This window comes from Festucalex cinctus, chromosome 14 (assembly GCF_051991245.1).
Source record: "Festucalex cinctus isolate MCC-2025b chromosome 14, RoL_Fcin_1.0, whole genome shotgun sequence".
NCBI classification, from domain to species: Eukaryota; Metazoa; Chordata; class Actinopteri; order Syngnathiformes; family Syngnathidae; genus Festucalex; species Festucalex cinctus.
This window is the reverse complement of record NC_135424.1, coordinates 6,215,098-6,232,266: the sequence shown is the minus strand read 5'-3', so window position 1 is coordinate 6,232,266 and position 17,169 is coordinate 6,215,098. Positions and strand designations below refer to the sequence as shown.

The 17,169-nt window shown below is 38.2% G+C and overlaps 3 protein-coding genes across 8 annotated transcripts in view; 1 reads left to right on the top strand and 2 right to left on the bottom strand.

Annotated features, from left to right (window-relative positions):
- Window positions 1–48: 48 nt before the first annotated feature.
- LOC144001521 (peroxiredoxin-like 2A) lies at window positions 49–5,339 on the bottom strand. 2 transcript variants are annotated; one of them, XM_077495903.1, is made up of 7 exons: window positions 3,523–5,339; window positions 2,538–2,599; window positions 2,316–2,466; window positions 1,628–1,719; window positions 1,420–1,560; window positions 1,179–1,343; window positions 49–467 (listed from the first exon to the last, which is right to left on the bottom strand). In XM_077495903.1, the coding sequence occupies exons 3-7, from the start codon at window positions 2,458–2,460 to the stop codon at window positions 366–368; spliced, it is 645 nt and encodes a 214-aa protein (XP_077352029.1). In that variant the 5' UTR covers window positions 2,461–2,466; window positions 2,538–2,599; window positions 3,523–5,339; the 3' UTR covers window positions 49–365. The 2 variants fall into 2 exon arrangements, with proteins under 2 accessions (XP_077352029.1, XP_077352028.1); XM_077495902.1 differs by having other exon boundaries at window positions 2,538–5,339.
- Window positions 5,340–9,508: 4,169 nt separating this feature from the next.
- The window catches only part of mat1a (methionine adenosyltransferase 1A), a 9,722-nt gene continuing 2,061 nt past the window's right edge, over window positions 9,509–17,169 (top strand). Inside the window, exons 1-9 of the mRNA XM_077495887.1 lie at window positions 9,509–9,802; window positions 12,135–12,212; window positions 13,116–13,238; window positions 13,492–13,604; window positions 13,683–13,826; window positions 14,716–14,841; window positions 14,921–15,013; window positions 15,088–15,270; window positions 15,418–15,551. Of these exons, the coding sequence (XP_077352013.1) occupies window positions 9,736–9,802; window positions 12,135–12,212; window positions 13,116–13,238; window positions 13,492–13,604; window positions 13,683–13,826; window positions 14,716–14,841; window positions 14,921–15,013; window positions 15,088–15,270; window positions 15,418–15,551 (1,061 nt within the window). The 5' untranslated portion in view covers window positions 9,509–9,735. The remainder of the gene's footprint in view (window positions 9,803–12,134; window positions 12,213–13,115; window positions 13,239–13,491; window positions 13,605–13,682; window positions 13,827–14,715; window positions 14,842–14,920; window positions 15,014–15,087; window positions 15,271–15,417; window positions 15,552–17,169) is intronic.
- Window positions 16,062–17,169, bottom strand: part of LOC144001520 (transmembrane protein 150A) — a 26,531-nt gene continuing 25,423 nt past the window's right edge. For 4 of the 5 annotated variants that reach the window (XM_077495896.1, XM_077495899.1, XM_077495897.1 and 1 more), the window contains 2 exons: window positions 16,619–16,995; window positions 16,062–16,263 (listed from right to left, as the gene is read on the bottom strand). The gene's annotated coding sequence lies outside the window, so the exon portion shown is untranslated. The remainder of the gene's footprint in view (window positions 16,264–16,618; window positions 16,996–17,169) is intronic. The other variant, XM_077495898.1, reaches the window with a different exon arrangement.

Below are 17,169 nucleotides of genomic sequence, written 5' to 3'. Positions count from 1 at the left end.
CGAGATAAAAATAAATTAATAAAATAAAATAAAAAATCAGTGGGGAAGTATATGTCACCGCCCATTTATTGTCAAATCACATGTTGAATCACAACATGGACTAAAAATGCCATAGTTTGTTCTTCCTCATAGTGTCAGGTGGGCTGCGTGGGTGTTTGTGAACAAGCATCAGAGCTGCTCCCTCAGAAGAGTTTAGAGTCAAATCGTCATTAAAGCACACAAAACGCCACGGCAGCAAACCAGAAACAATGAATTAGCAAACTGTCAAAGTGGCCTGTTATGACACATTTCATAATGACATCATCAGGCATTTCGAATAGTGGTCTGCGTTCATCATTATTGCATGAGCCCCGATTAGGTCAGGTCTAACTTTTCATTTCATCTCGCATTTTGCGGGCTGTTCTGAGCACGGCCAGCATGTTGACTTTATCCCCAAATTCCTTCTCACGGTGCTCCAGCAGAATTCCCTGAAAAACACAAACAAGAAAATAATATTTAAAAATGTGTTTGTACTATTTAGTCAGAACTTCGACACAAAAAAAGGTCTAGATATTGTAATAATAACTTGTATGAATTGGTTTAAAAAGAAGTTCCGATACTACGTCCAGGTTGACTTCAGAAGACGGAAAATTCCCAGCCTATCAATGAAGTTTATAAAGAACAGTAACACATTGTTGCTGTTTTGACTTTTGTCTAAGTTCTGTGGGATTAGACCTCTTTGGTTCACACAAATAGATACAGTTAGGTGACTTGAGTTCTCCTTATTTGGCCTTCCTTATCTATCTGCGCCCTTGCACACTTACCAGTTGAAACCAGTTGAGACCATGGAGTCGTACATAAGAAGATACCAACATATTGTTTAGGTCATGCTGCGCATATGGGCGGGGCTAAGGCATCGTTGAGGAGAGGAGGGACCTTTTAAACATCTCGCAGTTAAGACTATGTTGTGTCAATTTTTCTGTGAGCAAGCATTAACGACAATTTTTTCAGGCAGTGAAAAAGTATCTTCTAGTGCTACATCAGATGGGATAAAATTGACTGGGTGACTTATTCCCAGTAATGCAGAGTGAAGATAAATGGGGAAAAAAGGTACTACAGATGGTGATGATTTATTTCATACTCCCTTTCTGCATGGATGATGTCATACAAAACAACCCAAAATATGTCATTGTGTCTACCTGATCTCCAGGCCCAATGACAAAGATTCCCCCCAGCACCAGTCCTTCCCCTCTTAGGTTTCCTCTGAAGCCCCTGCGATAGGCTCGCCACAGGTTCCTCCACACTCCAATCCGCAGGAACACGGAGAGGAACATCCAACGCTCTTGAGGCCCGTAGAAATTTCTCTGTGAGGAAACAAAAAAGCGGCTTAACAGCTTAGGCCGCGCAACAGTGAATTCCACTTCAGCATGGCTGGCAGACCTTCTGATCCACGTAGATTTTCCCAGTGAAGTACTTCTTGAAGCAGTCCAGCTCCTTGCCCAGGTTCTCTTTGACCACAGCAAAGAGAGGCACCTCCAAGTCCTGCAGCTGGGACTTGAGAGAGGAAAGCTCTGCGGCCTCCTGCATAAACATAAGACAGTGTCACTCGAAATGCTGACATTACACAAACAGCTACACGGTTACTCACCTCTCTGCACAGCAATCATCCAGGCCGGCGGACCACCATGACCACCGCTCCGCTCTTCTCCCAAAGACTTCTGGCCTGGTGTCTCTCATGGACTAAAAGACACAAAAGCACAGTTAAAGTGGAAGTCAACTTTAAATATTTCTTAACAATAACATGTTATATGTGACCTCATAAGTCTAAACATGACATTCAGATTAATATTACATTGGTGGAATATGAGTTATGAAGCAAAATCCAGACGTTGTCCTTCTCAGGGGGCGGCCATTTTGCCACTTGCTGTCAACTGAAGATGACGTCACAGCTGCTCAGGGCTCAGGCAACGACCAATCACAGCTCACCTGTTTTCTGAAGCTGAGCTGTGATTGGTTGATACCTGAGACCTTAGCAACATTGATGTCATCGTCAGTCAACAGCAAGTGGCAAAATGGCCGCCCCCTGAGATGGATAAAAACGATTGGATTTGGCTTCATAACTCATAGTCCACAAATGTAATATTAATCATAACATATTATGGTCAAGATTTGTTTATTTTTGGTTGACTTCCCCTTTAAATCTTACACAATCACAGCACAGCATCAGTCAACGCTGCGCTTATGTACACCTCATGTTGTGGTCCGTATTTGCATATGCATTAGACATAGAGTATAGTCCAAAAAGACAAGCTTGACCTCCACATTCCCCGACTTACCTCCTCCGGTGGTCTTCAGCTCTGTGTCGCCCAGCACCTGCAGGTCGGCCCATGTCGGCGATGTCTGGAACCAGTCCGTGACGGAGCTGATGAGCTCGGCCACAAACAAGCTGACCGCCTTCAGGATGGTGTTCACCGTCACCATGGCCGCCTACATTAACACAATTCCTTTCATAAGCAGCGCCTCCAACAAAATGTCCCCATAAGCGAGACGTTACTCACCGGCCTGTGGTCGCCTGCTAATGAGCAGGGATCTGCGGTTTAAGCCCCGAAGTGAGCCCAATCTGCGCAAAAGCCTTTCTTACGTGAGCATGACATAACAGGAATTCCTCAAAGAAGTGGCTGATGTGAAACGAGGTTGGTGTTGAGCCCTCAGTACCAGGCACTGCTGTTGTATAGTCACCAAGAGTAGAGGGGAGTCGGGGCAAGTGAGGCCTTCTCTACTGCCTTTTAGAAGCAATATATATGGAAATTGGATTTGTTTTTTGTTTTCATCCAATGAGATTTTAGTCTGTGTTGCTATATGTCAATATAATCTGCTCAGGGCATTCAGAATTAATGCATGATGTAAGTTAAACTATATTAGCAATGGAGCAATTTCTTAAACCAATAAGGTTTGAAATTCGTTCTCGAGGGGCTCACTTATGACACTGAAGATTCACTCTTCAATGACGCCATTATTTCTTGTCTTCTGGTTGGTGCGAATCCAGCAAAATACATCTATAGTGATCTGAATATATTGAATAACCAGCATCTGTGGTGAAAAGCGCTATATAAATATAGATGACTTGACTTGACTTGCAGGTCAGTCTTCCAGTGTCTGCAGAGGCCCTGAGATTGTCCTGACCTGAATCAATGCTGACCTCCTCAGGAAGTGAGCAGTACTGCACAACGTCACCAATATTGAAATTACGGCGCCAACTACAAATGTTAATTATTGAGTTGGTAGTTTGCAGGTGTGTAGATCTGGACCATATCATCAGTGTTTCATTCTTTCTAAACATGTTTTCTCCTTTAAATTGCGCGCTGAATTGTCTTCTACTTCTAGTGAAGACAAAGATCATACTAGTACATGGACCTAAGCTGCATATTATGAATGACATCCAATAAATACTCATAGTGACAATTCCTTAGCTGCCTCACAGAGGAATGTGCTTTGGGGTCCAAATTGGCTGAAAGCAAGCTAGGATATAAGGTGACAACTTACCAGCTGCTGCATTCCTTCTGCTTCGTGCATGTGACACTATAGTAATAAACATTTTACGCAATGTTATGTAAGTTAATATTAAATGCCCTATATGCGCAAAATAGTCCACGTGTGTTTTGCACAACTTGAGAGGTTCAGGCGAGGTCTTATTTTGGTACATACACACGCACAACTGCGCTTGGACTGACGGTGGGAGGGGGAGTAAGCAGCCAATCACAGCGTAGGATCTGCACCCCACCTCTCACGCAGCCATTGGCGGACACTCTTTATAGTGCTATAGTGAAGCCTATCAAAAGAGAACATGGAGTTCACTTCACTGATAACATTGGTGACATTGGTTCACTTCCAAGTAGTTTCAGAACTAATTTTTTTCCCCGTAGGAGGTAATGTAAAGATAATTAATACATGTGTTCCAGGTTTAAATTGTCCGCTTTATAAGATGCATAGGTCATGTTTTAACTAAGTAACATTTGAAAATATTTAACTACAGTGAACAAGATGACCTCTGTATTCACTCAATCATTCATTCTCCAAAAGGCTTATTTGTCCTCACTATGAAAATAAAGTAAATTAAAACTACTCATCCTATGACGAATGAAATGGAAACAGAACAATAGTGTTTTCAGAACAATACTGTCACCTAGTGGCGTTTTATAAGTATTGCTGCAATAAATATTTACTGAAATTGTTAGCCTACTATTTCCAGAAAACATGTATTACACTGGTATTTTTATTGATATTGTTAGCCTAATAGCATTCTTACAAAAGTCAATTTAACTTACTCATCCAATATTTAAATAAAACACACACACAATTGTCTTTTTCCCCCCCAAAATTCATTCAAATGTGAGCGAGGCAACTATGCTATTCGACAAAAGAAATTTACTATCAATGTAAAACAAAAAATCCAACATAAAGTAGAATTAGAAAAAAATTGTAAAAATTTATATACAGTGGCCACGAATAGCAAAAATACATGATTAATTGTCGCCCATTGAAATGCATTGGGAGGGTGTTAACGCAGATAAAAAAAATAAAAATACTGGGAAAACGGGAGAAATGGGAAGACCCATTAAAAAATGAAATACATAAATAAATAAAAACAAAGAATATTTTTTTATTTTTGAAAACGCTCACATTTTTTTAGTAACTTGTGTGCTTGTCAAGTCAAGTAAAAAAGATCATCTTTTAACTCCTCAAATTCAGTAAGCATGCATTTTCTTTAATATTTGATATCAAATCTACAAGTTTTCCTTTCAAATTTAGTACAATTAGCCGTATTTCATTAAAGATGGTAAATAATACTCACTTATATCATGTTAAAGCACTATCATATTTTTTTGAGTCATCCAAAAAACCTCAAGTGCCCTCTATATATCAGAAATGGAACTAATCCTTGATTTCGGCCACTATTGATGTGAAAGAGATACATTTTCAAAATTCATGTCTTCACTCTTGGTGCCTCCAAAGCGGCCACAGTACTTCTCAATTGAACCCGAACCAAACGTCCTTCTATTTACTACGTCAAGAAAAGGTTCAGTGCACCAGAGAAATCTGTTGATTGTGTTACATGACAAGCTTTTTTTATTCGACATAAAAATTTGTAAGTTAACGCATTGTCCACATGAAGGTGGTTGCAGGTCAGATGAGTGCTGATTTTGCGCTGGTGGCGTTAAACTTTGTGTCCTTGAACCCTTGAAGGGGAAAGACAAACATGCCTTTTACAGCCCGTAGAAGTTTTATCTCAATACTGTGCGTTCAAGTCAAAATCTCCTCAAACGACACCGCAACCCTGACGACCTCAAAGAGGTATTACCCTACCGACGCTGTCAGGTCACTCTGACACATTTTTAACAATTCATAATTTCACAGAAATGGATAGCTCTCAAACTTTGGTTCATTTGGACTTTTTAAAAAAAAATAATTTATTTATTTATTGCTCAAACATAGGATGGATGGATTATTGTTTTAAAAATATATCGTTTTTTTGCTATTTTTTTTTGTTATTTCTTGTATATTACTGTATACATAAATAAAAAGGCATAGTATTATTAATTTAAAAAAACGCTCAAATGTTCTATGAAGGCATTTTTTTGTTAAAATTCCATATAAAATTATGAATTATTAGTTGAGTTAATTTAGTTGTTTTCAGCAATTTAGGTTGGCTTACATGTATTTCTTGCATTTTTTTTTTCAAGTTTAACAAAACAAATAAAAATAAATTCAGTGAAAACATTCCATTCAAATTAGTATGAATGTAATTATTGTGCGAATATTCTGTCGAATTTTAAAAATCATCAAATGCTGTCTAAAGTAAAGGTTTGCTCAAATTTTGTAATTTTTACTTAGATTCTTATTCTTTAAAAATACTCAAATACAGTATGAATGTAATGTAAAAAAAAATGTATGTATGTATTTTGTATAAAAAATGAGAAGGGGTTACATAGCTAATTATTTTTGTTCAAATTTCATTAAATGTAGTTAATTTATTTTATTAGTATGATTTTATTTATATTGAAAATTACTATTACTATCAGCAATTTTTGAGTCAAATTTACTACATTTTATGATTATTTGTGAATTTGTAAGTATCATTAATTTAGTATTGTTTAGTAATTTGGGTAAATTTGTGCATATATTTTGAGTAAAATTGTTTAATTTTTAACAAATCTTTAAATTTACAATAATCATAATTGTTTAGTAAAAATGTAATACAATTTGAAATAAATGCTGAAATTTAGTATGAATGTAATTTTTGTACTAAAATTTGTATAGAATTTTAAAAATGCTAAAATGATGTATGAAGTGAATTTTTGCTCAAATTTAAGAATTGTTTTGAATAGATATATATTTTTTAATTATTCAAGTATATTATTTTTGATGAACTGCAGTCAAATGCATTATTATTGTTATTATTATAATAATAATTATTATTATTATTATTTGTACTTTCTCAAACTTATCAGTTTTTACTCAAATTTAGCATAGCATTTTTTGTTGTTTGTTTTTAGCCCCAGTTATATACGGTACATTTGATGATGACTGATAGCACAAAGAGGGTTCTCTCTCGACGCTGATTAAGGACGACTGCAGCTGTCAAACTGTTAGAAAAGTTGGATGAATGTGATACAGTGTCTCGTGTCATTAACCCTTGTCTAGAGTCAGTGTGAGTGTTTGCCACCGAGGAGTTTAATGTTTGAAAATGTTGTTTAAGGCAACACAAAGGTCGCCGGGCCTTTTATCGTTGCGCTCGCCGTCCCTGCGAGGGGCCCGCCGGCACAACTCCGTGCGTCAACCTTCACATTGGACTTTCAACGAGACTGAGTCGCGCTCATAAAGCTGCCTGCACCTCGCCCATTCATCTCATTTGAATGCAAATACAAGAAGCACGGCAGTGCATATGGATAAGACATGTTCACATCAAATATGAATATTTTCCCCTTTTGCAAATGCAATATGAAGTCTGACAATGATCAAATTATGATATTATACCAATTATCAAAGATAATCCTAATAGCTCCTTGTTGCGACCACATTTGGTAACTTTACTCAAAATGGCAGAAGAACCATGTGACCAATACCAACCAATCAGGAACAAAAGGTTATAACTATTGTACAATTGCGTCTTTTTTCTTTCTTTTTTTTTTTTTTTTTAAACAGATAGTGTTATTATAAATGTGACTACAAAACTACTGTACTGTTTTTATGTTCATTGCTAGCTGGGGTTTCCGTTTAAACAAAAAATATAAAACTACCATAAAATATACATATATTGTGCAGTATATATATACACAAAGTACATACATATACTGTATATATAAATATATATGTGTATTAGGGGTTTGCATCTATTAATATCAATAATATGTATCTCAATATATGGGGTGCGATATTTTTGATTCAAGGACATTTAATTTTTTTTAAGTGGAAAGATTCAATTTGGTTTGACATGTTACGGTTTTGTTCGAGTAGGTATGATGTAATGAGTTGCTTGTTGTCATTTTATAATATGAATGAACTTATCAGTGGGTTACCGTGAATGTGGCATTTCTTTCCTTGGAGATATCTTTCAAATTAAAGATGATGAAATTAAAACCGTTTTTAAACTAAACAAACCGATATACCGTATACCGAGTGCCTAATATTGTGTCCGGCGAGGGTATCAGGAATGCAGTAGTTATTGGAAATGTAGGACAGTCGATAGATAGCACTTATCTTTAACCAGAACCAGAACGAGCTTGTCAGGAAAAAAGAAAAATAAGCTCATTCGTGGTCAGTCATTAACAAACAGCCCAGCAACACTTTCCCCCCATCACCATCCAAGACAAATAAGAGGCCTGTTACACTTTCAACGGGTTCCGTTTGGTACCGTTCAAGTCTTCTCTGGTTTCATCCGGTTCCTGTGGGGAGGAAGTAGCAAAGTCGCAAAAGAAGATACATGAGAGCAACTTACATTGCATTTGAAAAGTCTACACACCCATGTATTTGTGATAGTAACAAAAACGAGATAAATCAATTCCAATTTCTTTCCACCGTTAATGTGACCTATAACCCAAATTGAGGAAAAATTGTAATCTCTATCACTACTCATTGAGCGCAGTGTTAATGTTGAAAGTGTACACAACTGGCTGGCAGTAATATTAAATATACTGAGAACTGCAGCTCAACAAGAAAAGCTAATAAGCATTGTTTCTTATGATTTGCTTATGCGTACATTCATTTGTTGTTTTTGTCGAATGCATCTCCAGGACGAGGATGGTGATGATGAGGAAATGGTCCGCAGAACACAGCCTCAGGCTGCGCAGGGATGGAAGCAAGCGTTGAGAAAAACAGGTGAATGTCTCCTCCTAACTCAGTTATTGCCTCCATCATGTAATGTGATGGATGCCTCGCTCCACTCAGGTACACATATTGAATAATTACGTCTTTTTTTTTTTCTTACTCCTTCCAGTTATATACATTGCAGGGGCGTTGCAATTATCAGAAAAGGGGCAGTTCTACTGTGCTCCAGACTACCATCAATATACTGTAGCCCAATAAACAGAATAATGAAAATATCACATTTTTATGACAAACTTTATACTGTCAATGTTTATATTAAAAATGTTAAGACGTTTATTTAAATTGACAGACAAATTAAGAATTGAATAATAATAATAATAATAATAATAATAATAATAATAATAATAATAATAATAATACTGCGATTGGCTGGCAACCAGTTCAGGGTGTAACCTGTCTACTGCCTATAGCCAGCTGTGATAGGCTCCAGCACCTTCCGCGCCCCTTGTGAGGAACAAGCGGTTCAGAAAATGGATGGATAATAATAATAATAATAATAATAATAATATTTTAAAGGAAATATTAATTGATATGCTCTAAAAAATAAAAATAAAATAAAAAATGCATTTGAACATTCAAAAGCCGACTAGAACATCAGAATTTTATTTGTGGTTAATCAAAAGCACATTAAATGGTGGCAGGTTTTGCGCTGACTCCCATTTTATATGGGGTCTGAATGTGATTGGTTAATTCCTCAACACAGCCGCAACCCCCGTTATGAGGGTGTGCACACTTGTGCAACTACTTTACATCAGTTGTTGCCACTCTCGAATTTTTTTTTTCTTCCAATTGAGTTGTACTTGTTATTGGTTTCATCAATGGTTCATCTTGGTCACATTTTTTTTTTTTATATCACAAAAAAATGTCATTTGAAAAGGGGTGTGTAGACTTTTTATCTCAACTGGATGTATCATTTCACTTCCCTTCTTTCCTGAACGTTCATCCTCATTTGTGAAAATGTGTATTCTGATATTTCACTCGCTCTCCACACAGCATCTCGTGGCCCACGAGGGGTTAACGTGCCGTTAGCACAAACCCTCCCATCGACCACTATTCCTCCTCCCTTTCTCTCCTGGAATGGACTATCCCACGGATTCACATGACGCATGCATGTGTGTGTTAGCCCATGTATCTATATAAAGGAGCATGTGCACTCGGACGTGGAGTTTTATAGCCCAGACTTGTGTTGGCTGCCTCACTCTCCCTCAGAAAAAAGACAAGCAACAGCGGCGGCGGCGGGAATATAAACTTGTCAAAGACCAGGACTGCTCGCCTGTGGGAACTGAGGAAATCCTTTCATAAGCCCCCCTTAACCCCAACACACACACTGCCTGAAGCTGCCCCCCGTAAGCCCCAAAAAAACAAAACAAAATGGGTGATCTGCCGGAGGACGGCTCGTTTATGTTCACGTCGGAGTCTGTAGGAGAGGGACATCCAGGTGAGCTTCGTATTTCACACGTCACCCTAAAAACATTTGGTCTTTATTTTTGAAACGTCCTATTTACTCCCGGAGTTGGCATGCTCGGCATCTCATTCATAGCACATGTGTTTGAGGCTCACGCTGCTGGGGAGGGGGCTCGTGCGCAAGCCGGAGGGGAGGGGAGAGGGCGATAAGGTTGTGTGAAAAGTGAGCAACTAAAAAAAAAAACAAAAACAAAAAAAACAACAACCCAAAAATCTGATTTTTGCCGATTTTTCTCTCTGTTGTAAAGTCAAACAAACAAGCATTGTAAAACTGTCACATGTTCTGCTTATCATATTATTGTTATAAATGTTAAGGGACCAAAGTAGAAAGCTATGTTATTAATTATTTATTTTTGTAATTAATCACCAATCTGTCGGTTATCGGAATCGCCTTAAAAAAAAAAAAAAAAAAAAAAAAAAATGGTATATCCCATCTCTCACCCATTCAGCTGATATAGCTAGTTCTTATCAAACTAGAAAATAATTAGCAATTTGAATAAATGCTAAATAAAAAGTGTATTTAATATTATTGCAACCCATTGGAACATTTAAAAACATGTAATTGAATAATTATTTATTTAAAATGTATAAGTCAATTTAAAATTGTCCAAATAAATGTTTTAAAACAAGCAGCTCTTAAAGATGAAATGTAAATGTATTGAACGTCAAACTTCAATACAAATGAACCGTATTTAGGCAGAATCAGCCGTATAGAAGACAAATGGATGTTAAGGCCAATGCATTTATATAAACAAAAATACACGCATTTTGGTATCTCTCTGGGAAGCCGACTCACTAAATTAAATCATATATTCACATAAAATCAACATATACTTTTGGTAAACTAGACCCTTTGCAAAGAAATTGCAAGCTTCATGGTTTTAAAAAAAAAAAGCCGACATTTTACTGTGTTTTGGCTCCTAAGCCAGAGTGGAGAACTTGAAAAATCGCCTTTATATGACAAAAACATAACTTCAAATCTTCAATCAAAACGTCGCATCATGCATTCATCAGACTTTTTGGATCTCACCCGGGTCACCCCCCACCTTTCCCGCTCTCTTTGCACCCACCTTCTCCTCCTCCTCCTGTCAATGTGTCATAATCCTGTCAAAGTCCACGTTGCTCCATCCCATAATCAGTAAACACGGCGCAGCAGGGTAAACACCTTGACCCGCTTCACACATGCGTACATTATGTAAGGGGGCCTTTAACTTGCATGTGCCCCAAAATATCCGTCAAATTCAGTTTTGTCACCAATTCTTTTTTTAAATTAAAAAATATATATATATATTTCTATACATCCATTTTAATAAATAAAAGTGAAGGATTTGTTGAAGTGAACACACTTAAGATTTTAAGTTCAACTAACGATAAGATTTTTATTTTTGTTACTCCTCAGGATCAACATCGTTAACTATTTAAATCTGTTCGTACACACTATTATAGATTTTTAACATTATACTGTATACAGTTTATTATGTAATTGATAGCATTGTGCAGCCTTGCAAGCAAAGTGCAGCGTACAAACTTTTAACTTGATAACACATTTCAAGGTCTGCTCTGTTCTCACAGGTAAAGTAGCTGGCCTGGTCCAGAAAAATAAATAAATTAATTAATTAATAAATCTTTTAAAAAAATAAACAGCTTTTTAAACATAACACACACAAACAATTCTGTTAATGGATAAAAAAAAAATAGTATAATAGGTTTTTAAAAATACAGTATAAAAACTTTAAACTATATTAACAAAATGCTATAAATATTCAAAATAAAAAAAACTACCATAAATACTCTCTCAAAAAAATGTAAATGAGAAAATATATAATAAAATGGAAAAATGTTTTTTATTGTCGTATTTTCTTTAAATAGATACATAAATAAATAAATAATGAATTACACTTCCTTTACAATATATATATATATATATATATATATGTGTGTGTGTGTGTGTGTGTGTGTGTATATATATAAAAGATAGAATACATAATGTATATATTGCAATTGTTTTGAGTATGCCTGTATTTACTATTTGTGTCTAAGAAACATTGCCAATGTTGTTTCTGATGTAACCCGTGTGTCAGATTGCTTCATCATGTCCGCGTGGGGGGGTGCACACAAAGCGCACGAGAGATGAATGGGGCACTCAGTGCGCCATTGTCCCGCCACTCTGCACCTCACATTTCCTCTTTTCTGAACTTCTCCAGTGACCACATGCAGAAAATATGTCCGCGCACTCCTGATTGATTACGACCGTCTGTCTGAGCTGACACTTCCTTCTCCCTCATTGATTTGTTTTCTTCCCTCAGACAAAATCTGCGACCAGATCAGCGACGCCGTCCTGGACGCGCATCTCAAGCAGGACCCCGATGCCAAAGTGGCCTGTGGTGTGTAAATTAGAGCACTCTGGACACTCTAGCCTGAAATTCCATCTGGAGGCCGCTGAAATATGCGTGGAGTGCATTTCTTCAGCTTTTAAGTGTGACAAGGCGAACCTAAGCAGACGTTGCCACATCGCCGCAACGCAAAGGGCCGAAGTCTGACCATTTTTGAGATCTTTCTTGAAGATAGTTGCGATATTGTTCTCATGCTATATTGCCGTTCTCCACTTTGTGGGTTTTTACCTACGTTTATGGTGACTGACTTGTGACTAAAACAAAAATAAAAGTAGTTTTACTCATCACACATGGTTTGTGCACATTTAAATTTTAAAAACACTATTATCTAGTATTACTTATTGCAAGTTCTTTCTTGAATTGTCGTCAAGAAATGGGAGGTCATTGTATAGTGTTGAGGAAATGAAAAGAGGCAAAGTGTGCTTGCTTCAAGCTGCCTAGTTGAAGTTTACCGTGAAACTGGTCCATAGAAAAAAAACAAAAAAAAAACATTGAATATTCAACCACCAAAATGATCAACCAAACAATATCATTCAGTCTAACAAAAGTCCAGTAGCACAATGCTAACATATAATGGGAAACGCCATATACCTGCTAATGGAAATTAGCATAGATGTTACGGTCATTAAAAACTACTTTATTCAAAACACACGGATCAGCCACACATAAACAGGGTATACAAAAATACTCAAAAATCTGCAGATTGTTTTGTCAATGAATCAATGAAAAATATAGTTTGAACCATAAATTAATCATGATACTCGATGAGTCGTAATTTTTTTTCTTTTTCAAATTCATATTGTTTTGCTGCATCGCAGGTTTTTACCAATTTCCTCTGAACCCCCCACTCGATAAACTGCAGTATTTCCCTGTATTTGTTTTTGCGGTGCGCAGAGACGGTGTGCAAGACGGGCATGGTGCTGCTTTGTGGCGAGATCACGTCCCGCGCCAACGTGGACTACCAGAAGGTGGTGAGGGACGCCATCAAACACATCGGCTACGATAACTCCGATAAAGGTGATTCATAGTGATACAATAAATCATTCAAAAGAATGTCACGCAGTCCTACACCAAGGTCACTAGCGGAGGTTGACATAGTCAAAATGTGTGATAAACTACAGTACACGGTCTGCACCTTGATCCAGGTTTGCTCCTTAATTAACCATTTTAAGTGTCATATAAATAAAGTTGAATTGCGTTTCATGTAATCCTGCTGCCAAGTTAAGCAAAAGGCACTCCAAAAATATATATATGCGCTATCATTTGTCAGGTTTCGACTACAAGACATGTAATGTCCTGGTGGCTCTGGAGCAGCAGAGTCCAGACATTGCTCAAGGCGTCCACGTGGACCGCAAGGAGGAGGACATTGGCGCCGGAGACCAGGTGGGGCTCCGCATCAGCAACGTTGTCCGTGAAAGCGTTGAAGCAAAACGTGTTGGACAACTTTTGTGTATTTTCAAGGGTCTGATGTTCGGCTACGCCACGGACGAGACGGATGAGTGCATGCCGCTCACCATCGTCTTAGCCCACAAGCTCAACGCCAAGATGGCCGAGCTCAGACGCAGCGGCGTCATCCCATGGCTGCGCCCAGACTCCAAGACCCAGGTATGATTTATTTATTTTTGTATTTATTTATTTTTTTTCATAAAGCAAAAGTGGGGTAGGGACTCACTTAATTCTACAATATAACAACTAAGTTAAGGTTTTAGTGTATTTAGCATATCTACAGTAATGAAATGACAAAAACATGAACAATTTAACACAAATTTTTACATTAATGTTCGCTACTGACATGTTTTGTTAGTCGAACTTGACTGTAACAAGTTTTGCTCTGGCCGACCAATCAGAGGACGGAATAGTAGGCCCGAGGACCAATTTGAAACGTGATTGGTTAAAGAAACTCCCCATTGGCAAATATTTTGTTAATCCGTTCATTTGTTGTTGTTTTTTTTTTTGGCTTTTCTTCTTTATATCATTAGTATTATTAATGCAACGTTATTAGACTATATTCTAGCTTTCATTTATTGATTTGTTTGGTGATAGATTTATTGTCATTTATATTCTTTATATACATTTTTAGGGTGATTGGGGGCAGGGCCAGGTCAGTTTATGCTACATCTCTTACAACCGCGACCATATTGCTTTATTTTTTATTACATTATTTATTATTTCATTCATTTATTCATATAGCTATTTTTTTTATTATATATTTACATTTTATAAAAGGGTCTACAGACTGTTTTGATTGTCAAAATATGCCAAATAAATCAAATAAAACGTGGCTGCAATAGTCATAATTCATGATAAGCATGTCTCACAAATGCTTTTATCATTTTATAAGTTTTGTTTATTTGAGGCGTAACACACTCATAGTAGATAACCGGCACGCTTTTACCTGCTGATAAAAATCCCTCATATATCAACAAAAGATGAACCGCGTTTGTTTGGAGAGAGAAGTGGAGGATGCAGCTCACCTTTGTCGTTGCTCCCGCAGGTGACGGTACATTACGAGCAGAAAGACGGTGCCGTGATTCCCAAGAGAGTCCACACCATCGTCATTTCGGTGCAGCACGACGACTTCATCTCTCTGGAGGAACAGAAGAAGGTCCTCAAGGAGAAGGTACGGTACTGCTGCATCAAGTCAGGGCTTTGGGTTTCTCACCTGTTTCATGTACCTAATGAAGGGACTTTCTTCTCAGGTGATCAACGCGGTGGTTCCCGCCAAGTACCTGGACGCCAACACCATCTATCACCTGCAGCCCAGCGGCCGCTTCGTCATCGGGGGTCCTCAGGTGACGCACGGAGACCCGGATCGTCCGCCACCACCGAGCCCACTCGAACCCTCGGTTTACTCCGTCTTCCACAGGGAGACGCCGGCGTGACGGGCCGCAAGATCATCGTGGACACGTACGGGGGTTGGGGGGCTCACGGGGGTGGCGCCTTCTCCGGCAAGGACTTCTCCAAGGTGGACCGCTCGGCCGCCTACGCCGCCCGCTGGGTGGCCAAGTCTCTGGTCAAGGCCAAGTTGTGCAGGAGGGTCTTGGTGCAGGTGAGTGTCGGCCCAAATCATCGCCCTGAATTCTCCAAAAACTCCAACCAAAATGGCGGACCTCATATGTGCTTTCGGGCATAGTTTAGGTGCAAAATGTGCACCTGCGTGTTTTGGTGCGTTTGACGTTGCGCACGTGTCCTCCAGGTGTCCTACGCCATCGGTGTTGCTCACCCTCTGTCAATCTCGTTGTTCACGTACGGCTCGTCCGGCAAAAGCGAGTCGGAGCTGCTGCACATCGTCAACAAGAACTTCGACCTGAGGCCAGGAGTCATCGTCAGGTAAGCTAACGGCGTACAGGTACCAAAGGTCATGCTATGGTCATTAGTGCCACGAGAGGGCGCCAAAGACAAGGGATTTACTTAGAAGTGTCAATGAAAATACAGTACTGGAGCTAGTTCTTATCAAGACAATTACATTTTAACATTCTCCATTCTTTAACTGCACTGCACCTTAATGGGGAAAATATATTTCCTTATGAAATTTAATAATTAGTATATTAATTCACAATGTATTATGTAGCATAAAAAATTAATATAAAATGTGTTGACATTTATTTTTATTAAACTTATAAATTCATTTAATTATATTTGTGATACTGACTGTTAATGTATTAATCCAAAAAATAAATATTTACTACTTATTTTAGTATATTGTATTTCCTTAATTTATCAATTTTTGTATACTGTATTACCTTAATTAATTTATCAATATAATAATTTTAGACATATCATGCCCTGGTGGCCTTTTGGCCCCAACTTTGCCATAATGAGGAAACCCACAATAGAAAGTGGATTCAATGCATTGTTTATTAATGTAGGATTGCTGGAATGGTTCCATAAGAAAATGGCCGCACAGCAGCAACGGCCTCTTTGGGAAGGAGTGCAAGAAAGATGGCAGATGACAATATCAGGAGCGGGAGAATGATGGTACTCTTCGTGTTAGCATGGTTGTCTGTGGTCATGTCCATTTTGGGGATAGAGGTTCCGATTGCTGTGCAAAGACACAAAGAATTCCTCAGATCTTTATATGGGGAAATTTACATCAGACAGAGATCACAGAAGTTGGAGGAAGACAGAATTAAAGAGGATTTGGCATTCAACAATCTTCAGCAAAAACTAGGCAGAACTTCATATACTTCCTGTTTTCACTCTTTCGTCAAATTTAGTGTCAAACATAATAGTTTGCTAGTGGCCAACTGTGGAATTACACCCAAAATAAAAATGTTGGCAGAACAAAATGGTTATAAACACGCAAAATAGTGGGACCACGAACCTGGATGATGGGGGGTGTGGGGGGGGGGGGGGGGGGTTACTGTAGTGTGACGTTTACCAAGGTAGATTCTTACCCAATCTGACGAGAGTAAATAGGATCAGAGCTCTCAACCAAAAGTTTAGCTTCATTATTTTGTTTCTGCAGAGAAACACAAAAGTCAGAAAGGAATCAAGACTGGAGCCTCCCAATTTTGCATATGCCCTCTGAGCGTCTTCCAATTTTACGTAGGCCTATGCCCTTTGAGTATGAGCATTTTCTACAATATCATTATGCAAGCTTGAATCCTTTATTAGGTGGGGGAAAAGGAGCGTTTACGACAATGTGATGAAGTATAGAGCTTTTATGTGTTACTTAACTCTTGTTTTGTCCACAGCTGCTGAATTCCCATTGGTTTTCAAAAAGCTTCATTTCTAAAGGCTTCATTTCTCCGCAAGGGATTGGGAGTCGTCACTGAAAACAAAACAAAGAACACCTTTATATTATAAAAAAAAAAGGGGGGGGGGGGGGAACAATGACATCATCAAGCAGAACGTAAAAAACGCAACAATTTTTGCTACATTGTCGTTCGTCTCTTGGGGACGGTCGCAGCTTCACAATAGGCCTCAGTAATGTTGCTCATTCTTT